This window comes from Balaenoptera borealis (genome assembly GCF_965194805.1).
Source record: "Balaenoptera borealis genome assembly, chromosome: 21".
In the NCBI taxonomy this organism is placed as follows: Eukaryota; Metazoa; Chordata; class Mammalia; order Artiodactyla; family Balaenopteridae; genus Balaenoptera; species Balaenoptera borealis.
This window is the reverse complement of record NC_138880.1, coordinates 6185404-6205702: the sequence shown is the minus strand read 5'-3', so window position 1 is coordinate 6205702 and position 20299 is coordinate 6185404. Positions and strand designations below refer to the sequence as shown.

The 20299-nt window shown below is 36.3% G+C and overlaps 1 protein-coding gene across 1 annotated transcript in view; it reads right to left on the bottom strand.

Annotated features, from left to right (window-relative positions):
* Positions 1-20299, bottom strand: part of ADAM32 (ADAM metallopeptidase domain 32) — a 203511-nt gene that overhangs the window by 5435 nt on the left and 177777 nt on the right. The window contains exons 20-23 of the mRNA XM_082374769.1: positions 18203-18235; positions 6279-6317; positions 2567-2605; positions 489-527 (exon numbers count right to left, since the gene is read on the bottom strand). Of these exons, the coding sequence (XP_082230895.1) occupies positions 489-527; positions 2567-2605; positions 6279-6317; positions 18203-18235 (150 nt within the window). The remainder of the gene's footprint in view (positions 1-488; positions 528-2566; positions 2606-6278; positions 6318-18202; positions 18236-20299) is intronic.

The window sequence follows — 20299 nt, the reverse complement described above, 5'->3', positions numbered from 1 at the left end:
CTTTGTATGTTTTTAGAAATTTAAATACATATCAATTTTACTTTTTCCATATCTTGGAGCCAATCATTTTTTAATTTTTTCATATAGTAAACAGTGCTTTGGTTTGGGCACTTGGAAACTCATAGGCCTTAAGCATTTTGCCTACAGTGCCTACTGGATAAAGTGGCTTGATTATGAATTCATTTAAAAGACTAGTTTACATATCATATACCTTATTAGAGTCAACTCTAATTCCATTCTGTCCACAAGAGCAAGTTCCCAACAAACTTAAGAGAATTTTACTAAACTGAGGAAAAAAGACTAAAAGTCTTTAAAAAATGATTTAAATACTCATTAATAACAAGATTAGTAAAGATTAAAACATTATTTTTGGTGCAGTACTTTATGAATTCATCTAACCAATAAATATTTAGGAATTAGTTGTGGATCATAAATTTCATTTTAATTTAAAGCAAGTTATTTTAAGAGATATTTCCTAATGTACTTGCCTACTGTTAAGTGTTTCACTGCTTTTCTGTGACTTGGAGCTAAATAAATAAGAAAATAATGCTTTTATCATGATACAATACAGTCTGACAAAGATATATTTTTATGGCAGTTTCTTCTTCTTTCTCTTCAAAATTGTGGTAAAAAAGAAATATCTGCCACATTTCTATTTTTATACTCATTATTACCAGAAGTCAAAATCAAATTCTTCAGCCTCTTTTCCTTTTTATATCCACAGATTTCTATTTCTGATCCCCCAACCAAAAGAATGAAAAAGAATACATTGAAGACAAATTAATTGAGTTTAATTGACAAAGAAGATAATACAGGTAGTAAGATTAGGGAGAGAATTCAGTGATAAGAGTGGCATAATTTTACCCCTCCTATCCTTTCCCTACCTCTGCTATTTTATATCTTCAAAACTCATAGTAGATTTTTCCTACTATTCTGACCATGAAACTCCCCTATTTAATACAGTTAGTTCTCTCCAAACCAATAAAGGGATTTGTATACATAGATCTGTGAGTCTACTGGATATATATCCCATCGTATTTCTGGCTTAAAAAATTTTTTTTGTCGTGGTAGTGTTTACCCAAGGGGTTGGTTCTACTAACATCTCGCACTGGTTTTCAAAGTTTTTAAAACAGGGAAAAAAGGAAAATATAATGGGTGCTATAACAGTAAAGCAGAGCAACTACGTCTGCCTAGCTTATTAAATTTAAAAAAAAGAATAATCCAAGAATGCTTTTTTTGGTATATGCTAAACACAAGCTAGACTTATGGGTTAACACTCCAGATTACACTCTTCAAATGCAATATATATTGTCCTATGGATGATGACTATCCCTCAATCTTGAACCACTTCTAGAAGACGATGACTGTGCAAATGACATACTCTCTAATGAGAGATAATGTGAGGGGACAACTGGAGTAGTTATAACGTCAATTATGTGTGTATGTGAAGTTCAAGATGTATGTGATGTTCATTCACTACGCAAGTATTTATTGAGCATTTACTCTGCTAGGTGCTAACTACAAATTAGTTCGCAAAATACACGTGGCCATTTCAGGTAGCAATTTCAGAGTGTATCGCAAAGTAATGCTTTATTTAGGTAAACAGAAGTTTGGAAGTATTAGGGTGTTTGAGCACTATATCACAAATCCCTTGGTAATGGTGACAGAGTGGAGGTAATAAAGAAAATCAGCTTTTTCCTTCATCCTTCGTTTGGAGAAAATAATATCTATAAAAAGGTAATTATGTTAGGAAACATACAAAAACAACAGAATAAAGGATAGAGAAATGCCAATAGCTTCCCAAATGGAGGGGGTGACTTCATCAGGGATGACAGAAACTATATAATGTGGTGGGGTGTAGCCTGAAAACTTAACCTGTGGGTATGAAGGATATTCTGGAATATCAGTGGATTGAATGTAACTAAAAGAAGACACTTTAAGGAAAAACGCCGGGCGGGACAAGAAAACTAAAACTCTACAAGGGAGAAAAGAAGATTAGCAAATCAGTATATATTAGATGACTTCAGAAGGATCACAAGGCCACATGGGAAACTGAAAACTCAGAGAACCCTTATTAACACAATTGAGGGCTGTGGGACTGAGGTGGGGAATGTGGAAAACGTAGAATTTTAGTGTGTTTATCATAACTGTCTCTTAGATAAACTCCTTCTGATTGGGGTGATAATTCACTCAATTGTTCATATTGAGTTTGTGGATATAAATGTAATCTAAACAAAAAAGTAATATTTCCCTTTGTATTTCATCATAAAACATGCAAAAATGCTCTATGAGTTACTTTCACAAAATAATTATAAATATCTTGTCTCTCATTAGACAACTAGTTTTTCCCTATGTATCAAAAGAGTAGGCAAACAATAAAAATTTAATAAACTGAAGAAAAGACTGAGTTAATTAATACTCATTCCCAGAATGGAAAATATTAATAAGTTGCTTTTAGTGTAGTACTTTATCAATTGTGGCTGCTCAAAAAATATTAAACAATTTTTTGTTCATTCTTATTTTCAACATATACTTACTTAGAAGAAACATTTCTTATGTCACTTACGTGCTGGTATTTGTTTGGGCACTACTTTCTGAACTCGATCTAAATAAAAATAAAAATGTCCAAAAGTTAATACTAAGAAACCTGCCGACTTTAAGAATGAAGATCAAGCCATTTCATACCAAAACTAACTCTTTTAACACCTGGGGCAGGAAAATAAGTAGCAATCTTATTTACCAAACACCAAGTGCAACACATAGTGCAAAATTTAAATCCTCCAGTGGGGAAACGTATCAAGACAGAGATGCATTTTTTTCTTTATCACCTCTAAGCACAGTACATAAGTTTGATTCTGAATGCCTAAATTTGGCCTTCCAGTTACAAGTTAGCTTTTTATTTGTTGACAAGTAAATTGCCACATTTTGCAAATTAACATTCACATTTACTTCTGGGCAAACTAGCAGACTTAACTGACAGAATAAGTTCCCCTTTCTATTCCACAAGGAAAGTTTCCCATTTCTACTCTGCAGAAAAGCTGAAGATAATAGCGCAAAAATTTAATACCGAACTGAGATTGACAGCCAGAAAAGGCTCTTTGTCAGTAAAAAAATGAAGAAACTAGAAATTCAGAGAGAAAACAGGAGCAAAAGCTGAATGACTACAAGGGACTCTGAATTACTTGTACCCTAAGGGATATGATTTTAATAACCCTAGCTTGGTAGGAGTTTAGGGTACAGATATTTAGATGTTAGAAAGCTAGAGTGAAGCCCAAGCCTGGTAGTCTTGAATGGAGTTAACAAAAGGTATGGCCACTGGGAATGCAATAGGCAAATTGTCTCAGCCATGTGGATGGAAAAGGATCACCTAGAGATGCAGGATCCCAGACCTCCACCATCTATAGAGGCAGGACCACAATTCCTCAATTTCATTACCCACAAATATGAACTAGCAAGCATAGAAAATATTAAAACATTCATGCCCCAAGACAGGGAAAGCTGAAACATTTCCCTCTTCCTAACGTATGCCTCTACAACTCGGGGTGTGCAGAGTTCCCATGAGAATAATCATTGCCCCTGAGGATGAGCTTACAAGTCTAAATTACAAACAATTGTGTGTTAAGTGCCCACAGGCACAGCACAGCAGAACAAAAAATTCACATATTGAGATGGATGGATAATATAAAAAACCTTTAATAGAAACGTTTAGGATCTCCACAGAGATTCAGTCAGAAGTAAGGCAAGAAAAGGATAGCTGTTAATAGAATGGGTGATTTGGAAACTAATATGAGGAAATCAGTGCCAGAGAGAGACATGAAAAAGCATAGCATATGAACAGCCCAGTTAACAACTATGGAGGATAAAGTGAGAAGACTCTCCCAAATATAGTCATTTCAGATGTAGAAAAGATAAAGAATGGAAAAGAGGCGATAATTAAAGAGATAATGACTGATTGTTTTCCCAGAATTAATGACCTGAATGCTGGTATCTAAAGACTATCTGGAATCCAGAGCAGCGTAAATAAAAACAAATTCTATCAGAACATATCATAATAAAATAACAAAACGTTCAGGACAAAGAGGAAATCTTAGAAGTCACTTAGAGTAAACACATTAATTGAAAGGGAATATATAAGTCAATCAGACTGTCAACTGAGGTCTCATCAATGCCAGGAAATGTCACATTACAGCAACACAATACTTTAAAAGAGCTGTGGAAGGTTAACTCCCAACCACAAGTCTGTAACCATCTAAGTTGCCTTTCCAAGATGAGTGTGAAAAAGACATGTTCAGACATTTAACATCAAATGCTTATAATCACAGAAACTAAAGCTATAAGGGTTATACTTCAGGAAAAAGGAAATTGAAATCAAAATGAAAAAAAAAAAAACGGACTCAAGAATGAATAGTGGGAGTTCCCTGGCAGTCCAGTGGTTAGGACTCAGTGTTTTCACTGCTGCGGCCCAGGTTCAGTCCCTGGATGGGGATCTAAGATCCCGCAAGCCATGCAGTACGGCCAAAAAACTAAAATAAATAAATAAAATAAAATACAGGGTTAAATACCATTTTAAAAAAAGAATGAATAGTGACCAAAGCAATTGGTAAATATGTTGTTAAACCCTAGTAAGTATTCATTTAATATAAAATTATAATAATAATAACTGACAAATGGAGGGGGAGTTATGTAGGTGATCTAATATCCTTCTGTTGTTTAGAAGAAGACTGAAAATATTGAATTTTAGATATTTAAAAAATTAATTAGACCTAAAGTGGTACTAATATAACATATACTGGGATTCATCCGACCTCCCTGCCTTCTTTGACCTCAACAGTCTTTCCCACTGACTTTCTACCAGAAAAATATTATTCCAAAAATAAATGACCTGAAAACTATAGTGGATGTTATGTTAGTAAAATATAGCAGTAGAGTCAAGTGACATTCTTTAAATATAAATGAATAAAATTATCCTAAAAATGTTTCCCTGGTGTATACCAAGCCTGAAGGCTAGACCAGTGGATTAACGTTCCAAATTATACTACTCTAGTTGAAATGTGTATTTACCTATGGGTAATTCTATCATCCCTTACCCAATGTAGGTGAATTAATATCCTAGGAGAGATGAATTATGTTGACAAGGTTTCAGGATGAGAGATAATATAATAAGAGAGGGAGAAATGGGGGCAGTTATAACATTATAGATACATAGATGGGGGGTGTGTGTGTGTGTATTTGTCTATGTATCTTTGTGTTTGTGGATTTTTTTTTTGGCCTGGTTGCCTGTGTGTGGAAAAGATTAAGTAATCATGCATTCATTCAACAAATATTTATTGAGCACTTACCATAAACCAAGAACTCTGCTACATGCTGGCTATACAGTGCTATCCTCTACGATAACAGAGTATAATAAGACATACATCCAAGGTGAGGAAAAAGTAACTGTGTTTGAGGACCATAAGATAACTCCCTGATACTGAGAGGACATATAATGAAAATCAGTTTTTTTAGCTTGGTGAGAGTAACTCATGACTCCATAAGTGTCACTAAAAGGAGAAGATCATAATGTCAAAAGAGAGATAAAGGATAAGAAAAGCAAGCATTGTAATGGAAGAGGAAGACCTCTTCTGGAATAAAAGAAATTAAACAACCCTGTTGTACAGCCTAGACAGCTTACTCTGTAGATTTGGGTGTGTCTGCTAAGTGTACTTTGGAGGGACCTAGGTAGAATAACACCATCCAAAATTGTTGGATGTAGAAAACTAAACAATTATTGTATTATTATACAGACATATCCACCTTTCAGGAAATGGAAGGAGACCTAATTAAAACTGCTTTGTAATCCTGAAAGGCTATGGAACACACAGAATTGTTATTCCTTTACAATCTTTTTCTTCAGCAGATTTTCTCTATGTGACCAGGGTAAGCCCTCATTCAGTTGTTCATGAGCATACATATTGGACTTCTAGAGTCTCCAGTTAAAGAAGTAAACTTCCCCATTTATGAGTTAGCACCATAAACATTTCACCAATCATTTATTCCTTTGTTTCTCCAGAATAAACTCCCAACATACATTAACAAACTGAAGAAAAGAAGACATTGATTTATTTAGACAAATACTCACTACTTAAGTTAGCAAATACTAAGAGGAATTTTTTTGTGTGTAGTACCTTATCAATTGTTGCTGCTCAATTAATACTTAGCAATTACTTGTTGATTATCAATTTGTTCATCTTATTTTTTAACACATACTTATTTTAAGAAATCCTTTCTAATTTACTTACCTGACAGTATCTGTTTGGCTACTACTTTCTGATGTGGACCTAAAATGCAAGTGAAAATAATGCTTCTAAGTTAATACTTTAAAAAAAGTGTGCCTCCATAACAAATGAGTATCAGACCATTTTGTAACCTGTATTAACTCTTTTATACCACTAATCACCACTAATGCATCATTTCAAAAGATTACTAAGTTACAGTATGCAAATAAGTAACATTCTTATTTACCAATATACCATGTCCACAGAGAATATAAATGTCAAATTCTCAAATAGAGGGGAAAGAAAACAGACTTGTCACTTCCCAGCTCAGAATATATGCTTGATTTTGAATGCCTGATTCTGGGCTTTAGGTTCTAACCTAATGTTTTACCCACTAGTAAACAAATTACTGTAGGTGGTGATTTAAAACCCTCACTGACTTCTAAACAATCAGGCAGACTGGGCTGACAGGGTAATTTCCACCTCCTATTTGACACACAGAGAAATAGTGAAAAAAAATAACACAAAATACTAATGAAAATTTAAGGGAAGGAAGCGACATTTCTAATGATAGTCTGAAAAAAAGAGAGGATATAGAAAGCACGAAAGGTAAATAGGAACTAAAGCTGAATGACCCTAGAGGTCGGGGAATCAGTTAGGGAGTGGAGCCCACCTGGAAAACTGGAGCTGACCACCTCCTCTAACCTTGGAAGCCATGAAAGGCCATACCACCCACTAAGTGGAGACAGTATTATCATGAGTCTTAGAGATGCTGCAGGGAGATTGCTTCAGAAGTATAGATGGAAAAGGATCACCTAGAGACACAGGAATCTTAGGTGCTTAAAATGCTTTAGGGATATGGATGGGAAAAAACATCACATACAGAAAGAGGAATCTTAAGCCTTTACTGTACAGGTTCAGGATACTAATTCATGTTTCCTATGAATTCTAGATCTCCATGTGTAACAAACACCTCAAAAGTTTATGACTGGGAGGGGAGTCTGGGGGAGAATGGATACATGTATATGTATGGCTGAGTCGCTTTGCTGTGCACCTGAACCTATCACAACACTGTTAATCGGCTATACTCCAATATAAAATTAAAAGCTCTTTTAAAAAGTTTATGACTTAGGAGAGTAAAACAAAATAATCTTGACAAGGAGGATTCTACAAAGCAGGATATGCAGAATTCTCATGAGACAATCATTGCTGCTTAACATGGCCTTACAATCAAATAAAAAAGCCAGTAAGAGGTAATGTCCACCTCTTACAGAGTAAACTGATGAATTCATACACTAACAATTATAGGTAACAGGAAAAACTTCAAATAAAAAGAATGTTTAGGATTTCCATAGAGATCAGTAAAGGAACAGAATTCATTAAACAAGTAATGACAGAATGAGACCGGCCAAGATGGCAGAATAAAGATATTGAGCTCACCTTCTCTCACACCAAAATCACAACTATTTGCAGAACAACCATAGATGAAAAAGACCAGAACCTACATGAAAAGATCTACAACTAAAGATATAAAGAAGGAACCACACGAAATGGGTAGGAGTGGCAGAGTCATAATATAGTCAAGACCCATACGTCCCGGATGGGTGATCCACAATGGGAAAATAATTACAATTGCACAGGTCCTCCCCAAGGTGTGAGGTGCCCCACATCAGGATGCCCAGCCCAGGAGTCCTGTGCTGGGAAGATGAGTCCCCAGAACATTTGCTGAAGGCTAATGGGGTTCACTTTCGGGAGACCAGAGGGCTGTGGAAAATAGACTCCATTCTTAAAGGGCACACACAGAATCTCACACGCTCCAGGACACAGGGCAGAAGCGGTGAGTTGAATGGAGCCTGGGTCAGACCCACCTGCTGATCTTGGAGAGTCTCCCGGAGAGGCAGGAGGCAACCGGAGTTCACCCTGGTGACACAGACACTGACGGTAGCCATTTTGGGGAGCTCGTTCTACCTCGTGGACACCAGTACTGGCAAGTACCATTCTGGAATCCTCTTTCTAGCCTATTAGCCCCAGGACTAGTCCCATGCCCGCCCAACATCCTACAGGCACCAGTACTGGGACAGCTCAGGGCAAGGAAATAATTGGGCAGGGACACAGCCTCACCCACCAGCAGACAGGCTGCCTTAAGACCCCCTGAACCCACGGCCACCCCTGGTTATGGCCCTGCCCACCAGAGCATGCAGGGCCAGGCCCCAAACAGCAGTGCACAGGCACTAGACCCAGGACCCCCATGGTTCTGCAGCCAGAGACCCTGGGACCCAGCTCGACTCCTAAGTAGGCAGGCACCAGCCCCAGAATCCGTAATCCCACCCACTAGAGAGCCTGCTCTAGACTCAGGACCAGGCTCACCCACCAGCAGGTGGACACCAGGCCCAGGACAAGTGCAGCCCCATAGCCTGTGCCCCCCCCCACTAGAAGGCCAATACAAGCTTCAGGACACACTGGGCCCTGCAGCCAGCTGTGTCAGGATCTAGCCCCACCCACCAGTGGTCTGACACCAGCCCTGGGACCCCTGGGCACTGTAGGCAGACCCCAAGATTAGCTTTGTCAGTGGGCCAACACTAGCCCCAGGAATGGGCTTCACTCACTGCGGGGTTAGCAACATCTCCAGGATCTCCTAGACCCCAACTCCACCCACCAGTGAGCCAGCACTAGCCTCGGACCCCTGCAGGGTTTCACATCCAGCTGTCTTGCGACCCAGCCCTGCCAACCAACAGCCCACAGCTTCCACACAAGGCGAGGCCTGGCAACCAACCAGACCAGGGACCAGCCAAGCCTATAAAACCACTTACTGTAGCCAGCCTGCCACAACAGAAGGACCCACACAGCCCACATAGGGAGCACTCCTAGAGCATATAGCTCTGGTAACGAACAGGGAGTGTGCTGCTGGGATACATAGGACATCTCCTACAAAAGGTCACTTCTTCAAGATTGGGAAACATAATCAACATACCAGACACATGGAAATCAAAATAGCAAGTTAGGTGAAATGAGGCAACAGAGGAGCAAGTTCCAAACAAAGGACAAAGATAAAACTCAGAAGAACTAAGTGAAATGGATATAGGCAATCTACCCAGGAAAGAATTTAAGGTAATGATCAAAAAGAGGATCAAAGAACTCAGGAGAAGAATGGATGAACAGAGTAAGAAGTTAGAAGTTTTTGACAAAGAGTCTGGAAAATATAAAGGACAACCAAACAGAGATGAAGAATATAACAACTGAAATGAAAAATACACTAGAAGGAATCAATAGTAGACTAAATGATACAGAGGAATAGATCAGGGAACTGGAAGAAAGAGTAGTGGAAATCACTGATGCTGAACATAAAAAAAAAAAAAAAAGAAATGAGAACAGTTTAAGAGACCTTCAGGACAACATCAAGCATATTGACATTCTCATGATAGAAGTCCCAGAAGGAGAAAACAGAGAGAAATGGGCAGAGAACATATTTGAAGACACAGTAGCTGAAAACTTCCCTAACCTGGGAAAGGAAGTAGACATCCAGGTACAGGAATTACAGACTGGGTGCTTAAACAGCAGACATCTGTTTCTTAAAATTCAGGAGGCTGGGAAGTCCAAGATCAAGGTGTCAGCAAATTTGGTTCCTGGCGAGAACCTATTTCCTGGCTTGCAGGTGGCTGCTTTCTTGCTGTGTCTTCACATGGTGCAGAGAGAGAAGGAGCTCTGGTCTCTCTTCCTTGTCTTATAAGAACACTAATCCTGTCATGGGGACCCCACTTTCATGACCTCATCTAAACCTAATTTCAGCCCAAATGCCCCAACTCCTAATACCATCAGATTGGGGGATAGGGTTTTAACATTTGATTTTGGGAAGGGGAGACATTCAGTCCATAAGACTACTTAAAAACTCATTCCAAAACTTAGTACCTCAAAACATTTATTAACTCTCCTGGTTCGGTGAGTTGACTGGGATCAGCTGAGTAGTTCTCATTTGGGGTCTCTCATGAAGTTGTAGTCATGTGTCAGATGGATATCTAAGATAGGTGGATGTTTACATGCTGTCAACTAATGACAACTATCAGCTGGGAGCTCAGTTGGAGCTGTCACCCAAAGTGCCTGCATGTAGCTTCTCCATGTACTGGAGCATCTTGCAGCATGGCAGCTGGGTTCCAAGATAGAGGAATGCAAGAGCAAGCATTCCAAAAGGCCCAGCTGACAGTTACGTGACCTCTATATTAGCTATACATTGGTGATTACATACAGAATCATAAAGAGATTCAACTACTTCTTTTGGTAAGAATCTTTCTTAGGTGGTATTGTGCACTTCCAGTGGAAGGGACGTAATATCTGGTTGTTTGTCTTTTTATGATATCATCCATTGATGATCAAACATCTAGATAAAGTAATTCATCAGGAGTTTAAATTTGCATTTTTCAAAGATCATTCTGGCTAGACTACAAGTTCTCTTAAAAAGAAATAAATGTCACAGTTATGTGCAGCTTTATGAGAATGGCAATCAAAACCAAGCCATAATGATATAAAGATTTATTGGGTATCTCATCCTGGTTTGGTCATTTTAATAGTCTAAAAATAAATAAGTTCAAAGGGAAGAAAAAAAGGAATAAGTTGTTTTGGCATACTCTTTCCCTGATGCTGTTCAATTACGTCAAAAAGAACCTCATTAAAAAATTTTTTTTGAAATAAAACATCAGTCCTTAAAGGTTAACAAAAAATCATTAACCCCACAACCAGGATAGATAGCTGTAGTCTTAATCATTGGGTTGCAAGTACTTGCTTTTTCTTTCCTTTCTCCTTTTTAAAAAAATTTTTTTAAATTAATTAATTAATTTTTTTGGCTGCGTTGGGTCTGTTGCTGTGCGTGGGTTTTCTCTAGTTGTGGCGAGCGGGGGCTACTCTTCGTTGTGGTGCATGGGTTTCTCATTGCTGTGGCTTCTCTTGTTGTGGAGCATGGGCTCTAGGCACACGGGCTTCAGTAGTTGTGGCTTGCGAGCTCTAGAGCGCAGGCTCAGTAGTTGTGGCGCACGGGCTTAGTTGCTCCGTGGCATGTGGGATCTTCCTGGACCAGGGCTCGAACCCGTGTCCCCTGCATTGGCAGGCAGATTCTTAACCACTGCGCCACCAGGGAAGCCCTAAAATTTTTTTAAAATTTAGGTATAGTTGATATACAATATTTTATAAGTTACAGGTGTACAGTATAGTGATTCATAATTTTTAAAGGCTATACTCTATTTATAGTTATTATAAAATATTGGATTTTTTCCCTGTATTGTACAATATGTCCTAATAGATGACTATAAGGAAACAGAAATACAAATCCAGGAATCAGAGTGTCCCCAAAAGGATAAACCCAAAGAGGAACACAAGACACATTATAATTAAAATGGCAAAAATTAAAGATAAAGAGAGAGTATAAAAAGCAGCATGGGAAAAGCAACAAGTTACACGCAAGGGAATATGTATGTATGTACATACATATTAATAAGTACATATTTATTAATAAGTATGCACATATTAATAATTACTTAAATGAAAATGGACTAAATGTTCCAACCAAAATACATAGAGTGGCTGAATGGATACAAAAATAAACCCATACATATGCTGCCTACAAGAGACTCATTCAGTGCTAAAGACACACAAAGACTGGAAGTGAGGGGATGGAAAAGGTATTCCATGTAAAAGAAAATTAAAAGAAAGTTTGGGTAGCATTACTTATATTAGATAAAATAGACTTTAAAGCAAAGACTGTTAGAAGAGACAAAGAAGAATATGATATAACAATCAAGGGTTCAATCCAAGAAGATATAACAATTGTAAATATATATGCACCCAACATAGGAGCACCCAAATAATTGAAGCAAATTTCAACAAGAATAAATGGAGAAATCGAGAGTAACACAACAATAGTAGGGAATTTTAACACCCTACTTAGATCAATGAACAGATCATCTAGACAGAAAATCAATAAGGAAATATTAAATGACATATTACCACAGATCAACTTAATAGATATATATAGAACATTCCATCCAAAAGCTGAAGAATACACATTCTTTTCAGGTGTGCAAGGAAAATTCTCCAGGACAGAGCTCATGCTAAGCTACAAAACAAGCCTCGGTAAATTTAAGAAACATTGAAATCATATCAAGCAACTTTTCAGACCACAGCGCTACGAGACTAGAAATCAACTATAAGAAAAAAAAACTGCAGAAAACACAAACGTGTTGAGGCTAAACAATATTCTACTAAGTATCCAATGGATCACTGAAGAAATCAAAGCGAAGATTAAAAAAAAATACCTGGAAACAAATGAAAATGAAAACACAACCATCCAAAATCTATGGGATGCAACAAAAGCAGTTCTAAGAAGGAAGTTTATAGTTATACAAGCTTACCTAGGGAAACAAGAAAAATCTCAAATAAACAACGTAACCTTATACTTAAAGGAACTAGAAAAAGAAGAACAAACAAAACCCCAAATAGTAGAAGGAAAGGAACCATAAAGATCAGAGTAGAAATATATGAAATAGAGACAGAAAAAAAAAACAGAAAAGATCAATGAAACTAAGAGCTGGTTCTTTGAAAATACACACCAAATTGATAAAAACTTTAGCCAGACTCATCAAGAAAAAAAGAGAGAATCCAAATCAATAAAATGAGAAATAGAAGTTACAACTGACATCACAGAAATACAAGGATCATAAGAGACTACTAAGAACAACTATATGTCAATAAAATCAACAACCTAGAAGAAATGGACAAACGCCTAAAAATGTACAATCTCCCAAGACTGAACCAAGAAGAAATAGAAAATGTGAACGGATCAATAATCAGTAATGAAATTGAAACTGTGATTTTAAAACTCCCAGCAAACAAAAGTCCAGGACCAGACGGTTTTACAGGTGAATTGGACCAAACATTTAGAGAAAAGTTAACACCCATTCTTCTCAAACTATTTCAAAAAATTGCAGAGTAAGGAATGCTTCCAAACTCATTCTACAAGGCCAGCATCCTCATGATATCAAAACCAGTAAAAAGAAAGGAAGGAAAGAAGGAAGGAACGAAGAAAGAAAGAAAGAAAGAAAGGAAGGAAGGAAGGAAGAAAAAGAAAACTACAGGCCAATATCACTGATGAACACAGATGCAAAAATCCAGGACAAAATATTAGCAAACAAAATCCAACAATACATTAAAAGTATGATACACCATGATCAAGGGGGATTTATCCCAGGGATGCAAGGATGGTTTGTTATCCATAATTCAATCAATGTGACATGCTACATGAACAAATTGAAGAATAAAAATCATATAATCATATCAATAGGTGCAGAAAAAGATTCTGGGTACAAAATTCAACTTTCATTTCTGATAAAAACTCTCCAGAAAGTGGGCATAGGGGGAACACACCTCAACATAATAAAGGCTACATGTGATAAGCCCACAGCTAACATCATACTCAATGGTGAAAAGCTGAAAGCATTTCCTTTAAGAAAAGGAAGAAGACAAAGATGCCCACTGTCACCACTTTTGTTCAACACAGTAACAGAATTCCTAGCCATAGCAATCAGACAAGAAAAAGAAATAAAAGGAATCCAAGTTGGAAAGGAAGAAGTAAAACTGTCACTTTTTTGCAGATGAAATGATACTATACACAGAAAATTCTCATCAATGAATTCAGTAAAGTTGCCAGATACAAAATTAATATACAGAAATCTGTTGCATTTCTATACACTAGCAACAAACTATCATAAAGAGAAATTAAGGAAACAATCCCATTTACCATTCCATTAAAAAGAAGAAAATACCTAGGAAGAAACCTACCTAAGGAGGCAAAAGACTTGTACTCAGAAAACTATGGCACTGTTAAAAGAAATTGAAGATGACACAACAGATGGAAAGATATACTATGTTCTTGGATTGGAAGAATTAATATTGTTAAAATGATCCTATTACCCAAGGCAATGTACAGATTCAATGCAATCCCTATCAAAATACCAATGGCATTTTTCACAGAACTAGAACAAATAATTCTAGAATTTGTATGGAAACACAAAAGACCACTGATAGCCAACACAATCTTGAGAAGGAAGGACAGAGCTGGAGGTATCACACTCCCTAATTTCAGACTATATTACAAAGCTACAGTAATCAAAATAGTTTGGTACTGGCACAAAAACAGACATGTAGATCAATGGAACAGAATAGAGAGCTCAGAAATAAACCCACACACTTATGGTCAATTAATCTACAAAAAAGGAGGTAAGAATATACAGTGGAAAAAAGACAGTCTTGTCAGTAAGTGGTGCTGGGAAAACTGTACATCTGTATCTAAAAGAATGAGATAGAACATTTTATTACACCATATACAAAAATAAACTCAAAATGAATTAAAACCAGAAACCATAAAACTCCTAGAAGAGAATGTAGACAGAACACTCTTTGACATAAATTGTAGCAATATTTTTTTGGATCTGTCTCCTAAGGCAAAGGAAACAAAAGCAAAAATAAACAAATGGGACCTAAGTAAACTTAAAAGGTTTTGCAGAGCAAATAAAACCATTGAGAAAACAAAAAGACAACCTACTGAATGGGAGAAAATATTTGCAAGTTATATGACCAAAAAGGGGTTAATATACAAAATATATAGTGCATCTAACTCAAAATCAAAAAACCAAACAACCGATTAAAACAATGTGCAGAAGACTTGAATGGAAATTTTTCCAAAGAAGATATACATAGGCTAACAGACACATGGAAAGATGCTAAACATCACTAATCAGCAGAGAAATGCAAATCATAACTACAACAAGCTATCATCTCACATCTGTGAGAATGGCTATCATCAAAAAGACCACAAATAACAAATGTTAGTGAGGATGTGAAGTAAAGGGAACCCTCATACACTGTTGGTGGGAATGTAAATTGGTGCAAACACTGTGGAAAACAGTATGAGGTTCGTCAAAAAACTAAAAATAGAACTACCACATGATCCAGTAATTCCACTCCTGAGTATATATTGAAGAAATAAAAATACTACTTTGAAAAGATACACATACCCCAATGCTTGTAGCAGCATTATTTACAATAGCCAAGATATGGCAGCAAACTTGTGTTCATCAACAGATGAATGGATAAAGAGGATGTGGTATATTTACACACAATGGAATATTACTCATCCATTAAAAAGAAAGAAATTTTGCCATTTGCAACAATATGGATGGACTTGGAAGGTATTATGCTAACGAAATAAGTCAGGGAAAGACAAATACTGCATGTTATCACTTATTTGTGTAATATAAAAAATGAAATGAACTAGTGAATATAACAAAAATAGAGTCACATATATAGAGAACAAACTAGTGGTTACCAGTGGAGATAGCAAGGGGGGACAAGAGAGGGATAGGCAATTAAGAGGTATCAACTACTATGTATAAAATATATAAGCTACATGGGTATATTGTGCAGCACAGGGAATATTGCCAATATTTTATAATAACAATAAATGTAGCATAATCTTTATAAAAATTATTAATCACTATGTTGTATACCTGAAACATATAATTTTGTAAATCAACTATACCTTAATAAAAAAAGAAATGACAGAACTGAAAAAAAAAGAATTGTTGATTTTGAATTGTTTAGGGAAATCACCTAGAATACTAAACAGAATATAAAATATACATAAAAGTCCAGTTAAGAAACATGGAACAATTTAGACACAGAAAATTTAGAATGGGGGAGAGTCAGTATTTGAAGAGGAAAAGTCTAGAACTTTTCCAAAACTGAAGAAAGGTATGAGTCTTCACACTGAAAGAAAATATTGAGTCCAGCTCATGATTTTTTTAAAAATCTCTACCAGAATACATTATAACAAAATAACAACTCTAAGGACAAAGAATACATGTAGAGGTTATATTAGGCAGAATGCTAACAATGGCTATGTTAGGCAGAATTCTAAGATTCCATTCCTTGGTTATTCAAACACTTTTCAAAGTACTGCTCTGAAAAGATTTTGCAAATGTAATTAAAGCTCCAAATCTGTTGGCCTTAAAATACAGAGATTATTTTGGTGGGCCTGACCCAATCAGGTCAGCTCTTTACAAGTAGAGTTTTCTCCTGCTGGTAGAGGAAAGAAATTAAGAGAGAGTCAAAGCCTTAGGAAGACTTACATTGCCCTTGTTTCTTTAAAGGTGAAGGGAGGTACATGAGTAGCAATGCAGGTGGCCTCTGGGAGACAGAGGGGCTCCAAGCAGACAGGCAACAAGGAAAGAGATACCTCAGACCTACAGCTGCAAGAAATTGGATTTTTCTTACAACCCAAATGAGCTATGATCCCAGCCTGGCCTTCAGGCCTTCAGGTCAGACTTGTGACAACCCAGCCAAATCCACCTGGATTTCTGACTTACAGAACTTGCACATAGTAAATGAATGTTGTTTAAGTCACTGAGTGTGTGGTAGTTTGTTATGCAGCAATAGGAATACAATGACTAGGTAAAACTCATATTAATCATAAAGGAATAAATGAATCAACACACTAACAGAAGATTTATCATCGTCAGTAGTAAATGCCACACTACATTGACATATCTTCAAATAGCGAAGGCAAAATAACTCTCAGCATAGAAGTCCATACTACATAAACTCATACTCAAGAGTGAAAATAAAGATAATTTTAGGTGGATAAGATAAATAGTTTACTACACACAGACTCACTGATGGAAATTCTAAGAGAGGTACTTCACCAAAAGGGAGATTGAACATTAAAAAATGAATTAAATTCAAAAAAGAATAGTGAGTAAATAAGTTACAAATATGTAGTGAGATCCTAGTATGTTTTGATTAAATATAATAATGATAGTGATGACTTATTTGTATCAGGTTAAAATTCAGGAGTAACTGAAAGCCAAATGATAATGCTATGGAAGAGTGAAGAAAAGAGTATAAGGTTTAATGGTCTAAGATCCATAAATTGTTAGAAGAAGATTATAAGTACTTTCATATCTAAAATTGTAACTTTATCTACATTTAATTTTAATAATTTAATAAATCATAATATAATAACTAAAGAATTAAAGAATATCACTAAAGAATATAACTAGAACATATAATGACCAAATTGATAGAAGGAAAGAAAAAACAATGAAAGCACAATCAATATGATGGAATACATGAAAGTAGAGAAAATACTGAAAAAGCATGATAAATAGAAAAAAACAGAACAAAATGGTAGAATTTAGTTTAAACATATCAGCAAACATATTATAAGTATATAAACATATTCATTTCAACTACTGAGAAACTCTTGAGGTTACATATTTTAAAATTCCATTGGCAGGCTGTTTTCAGGAGACCAAATTAAATAAAAAGTTGAAAGTAAGGGGATGAAAAGTTACATTAGATAATGTAATAGAATAGAATGTTGGTATAGCAGTTATAAAACAGTAAGGACTGAATTTATTGTTAAGAAATATTAACGGGGACAATATGCTATTTATTAATGATTAAAAGAAAAGCACAGCTAAGTCAGTGTAATTAGTTCTCATCAACCCATAATTATTATAGAAATCTATACATGAGTTCTGTCACGTACAATCTATCAAATGTCAAGCATTTGCTTGTTTGTTTACCCAAGCAGTACATAAATATAACCCAAGTTGGGTAATTTCCAGGCACTATACATCCTTTTTCTTTACTAATTATACATATCTTATCTTTTATTAGAGTCAGCTATTTTATTCCTTGTTTCCTCAGAGTAGACTTCCAATAAGTATTTATTAAATGAATAAAAGACTAATTTACTAGAAACTAAATTACTATATACTAGTAGCCTGGTTTTCAGTGGATTACTTTACCAAATGTAGCTGTTCAAACAGTATCTAGACATTGTGAATTATTAATTCATTCTTAATTTTCAACATGTGTCTTAAGATGCCTTCCAGTTTACCTACCTGCTAGCATTTCTGTGAGTGCTGCCTTCTGATCTGGATATTAAAAAAAAAAAAAGGAAAATAGTGTCCACAGTTAGTCCTAAGAGCACTTGCCAAATGCATAAATAAAAGTCAGGCCATTTTATAAGCAGTATTATCTCTTTTACAAGGTAAGTTACCAAAAAAGAAAATAATGTCCAAGGTCACTGAACAAAGATGCAAATAAATAACATTCTTATTTACTTATATACCTCATCCACAAAGAGTGCATTTCAAACTTGTACTAAAGAAATTATTAAGAAGGCACAAATTTTCTTTTTCCTTATCACTTCTAAACACAGAATATAGGTTTGACCCTGAATTCCTGATTCTGACCTTTATACCCCAACTTTTAACTTTTTATTCATTGATAAAGAAATGCTACATTTTATAGGTTAAAACCCATACTGACTTCTAGACAATCTGACAGAATGAGCTGGTGGGACAATTCCCCTTTCCATTCCTCATAGAGGAGTGTTGAAAAAAAATAAGACAAACAGTTAATACATAACTGAGGTTAACAACAAGAAAAGAATTCTCCTGGTGCTAGTAAAAAATGAAGAAACTGAGAACTCAAAGGGTAAACAGGAGATAAAAGTGAATGATTGCAGCGGCGTCTAAACCAGTGATATGACTTTGGGACTACAGATTTAATAGCCATTCCTTAGAAGTTATGAGGCTTTTGCATGCAAGGAAACTAAGTGAGCTCCTTAACTGGAGCCATTTAACCTGGGAGCCATGAATGTCCGTACCACCCATTACACAGGGATAGTAAAAATTCTGACCAGTGGCCTTTGGAATGCAGCAGGGAAAGGGGGATATGCAACAGGAATAGATGGGGGAAAATGCATCACTGCAGAATCCCAAGCCTCCAAAAAATGTACTTTCAGGGCCCCAGTCACACTCCTACAAATTCTTAAACACCATGCATAGCAGCTGTTCCAAATATTTTTGCTTTAAAAGAAGCAAAAATGAAACCACCCACATGTGTATGTCTTCAACACAGGGCATGCAGAATTCTCATGGGAAAAGCATAGACACTGAAAAGAAAAGACACTGAAAAGTAAAGAGGTTTGTACGATTACAAACCCCTAATAGATAATGTCAACAGCCAGAGCAAAACAATGAGTTCACACAACAAGAAATACAAATGATTAAAAAACTTTGAGAATATTTAGAATCTCCATAGAGATTTTTGCAAGAATAGAATCCATAAGTCTAGAACAGGACACAGAAGGAAGAATTGGTGAAATGAGAGTGATCTGAGGAAATCAAACAGAATGTGAGATGGAGAGAGAGCTATGAAAGTGCAGTTACAAACCATAAAGACACACTTCCAATTCCGGTGAAGACAGAGTAACAGACTGGATTTACCCTCCTGCCCGAAACAAATGAATATCTGGACAAAATATATTAAATGCTGGTTTTCAGACACTGAATATTAGGCAGGATAGTGATCTATGAGAGAAGGGAATAAAGGTGAGACCTGTGATTGCCCCTTGTTACTGCCTGAGGAGAGTTGCCATCCTGTAGCACAGCAAGGGAAACCCAGGCAAAGCCAGAAGTCTCCCTGAACTGAGGTAATAGGGTGTGGGGATGCCAAGGCAGCTACACTTCTCAGGGCAGAATACCAGAGAAGGAAGGAGGTGCACAGAGAGCTCCTGAGATCTGTGGAGGGTCCTCTTTGAGTGTTCTGCAGAGTACCAATCACTGAATGCAAGTGAAGAAACTCCCTGAGCCAGAGAAAAATTATTAGAAATTAATAAAGGAAGCAATCTCTTGTACTCATATAGGAACAGGAATAGTTTGTGTTCCGACCATCTGAGTTGAAAAATCTCATAATTCACAGTGAGTTTGGTAGAGTTACATGGAAGGGTATTGCCTCCGTAGTGCTAACCATTCTGATCCTGCTTAACGAAGCTTAAAAGCAATGGTGTTAGAACAACTGGATATTCTTATGCAGGAAAAGAAAAACACTCAATTCATACCCATACAAAACTTAGTTCAAATTGGATATAAGCCTAAATGCAAAACCTAAAACTATAAAACTTTTAAAAGAAAACATGAGAGAAAATCTTC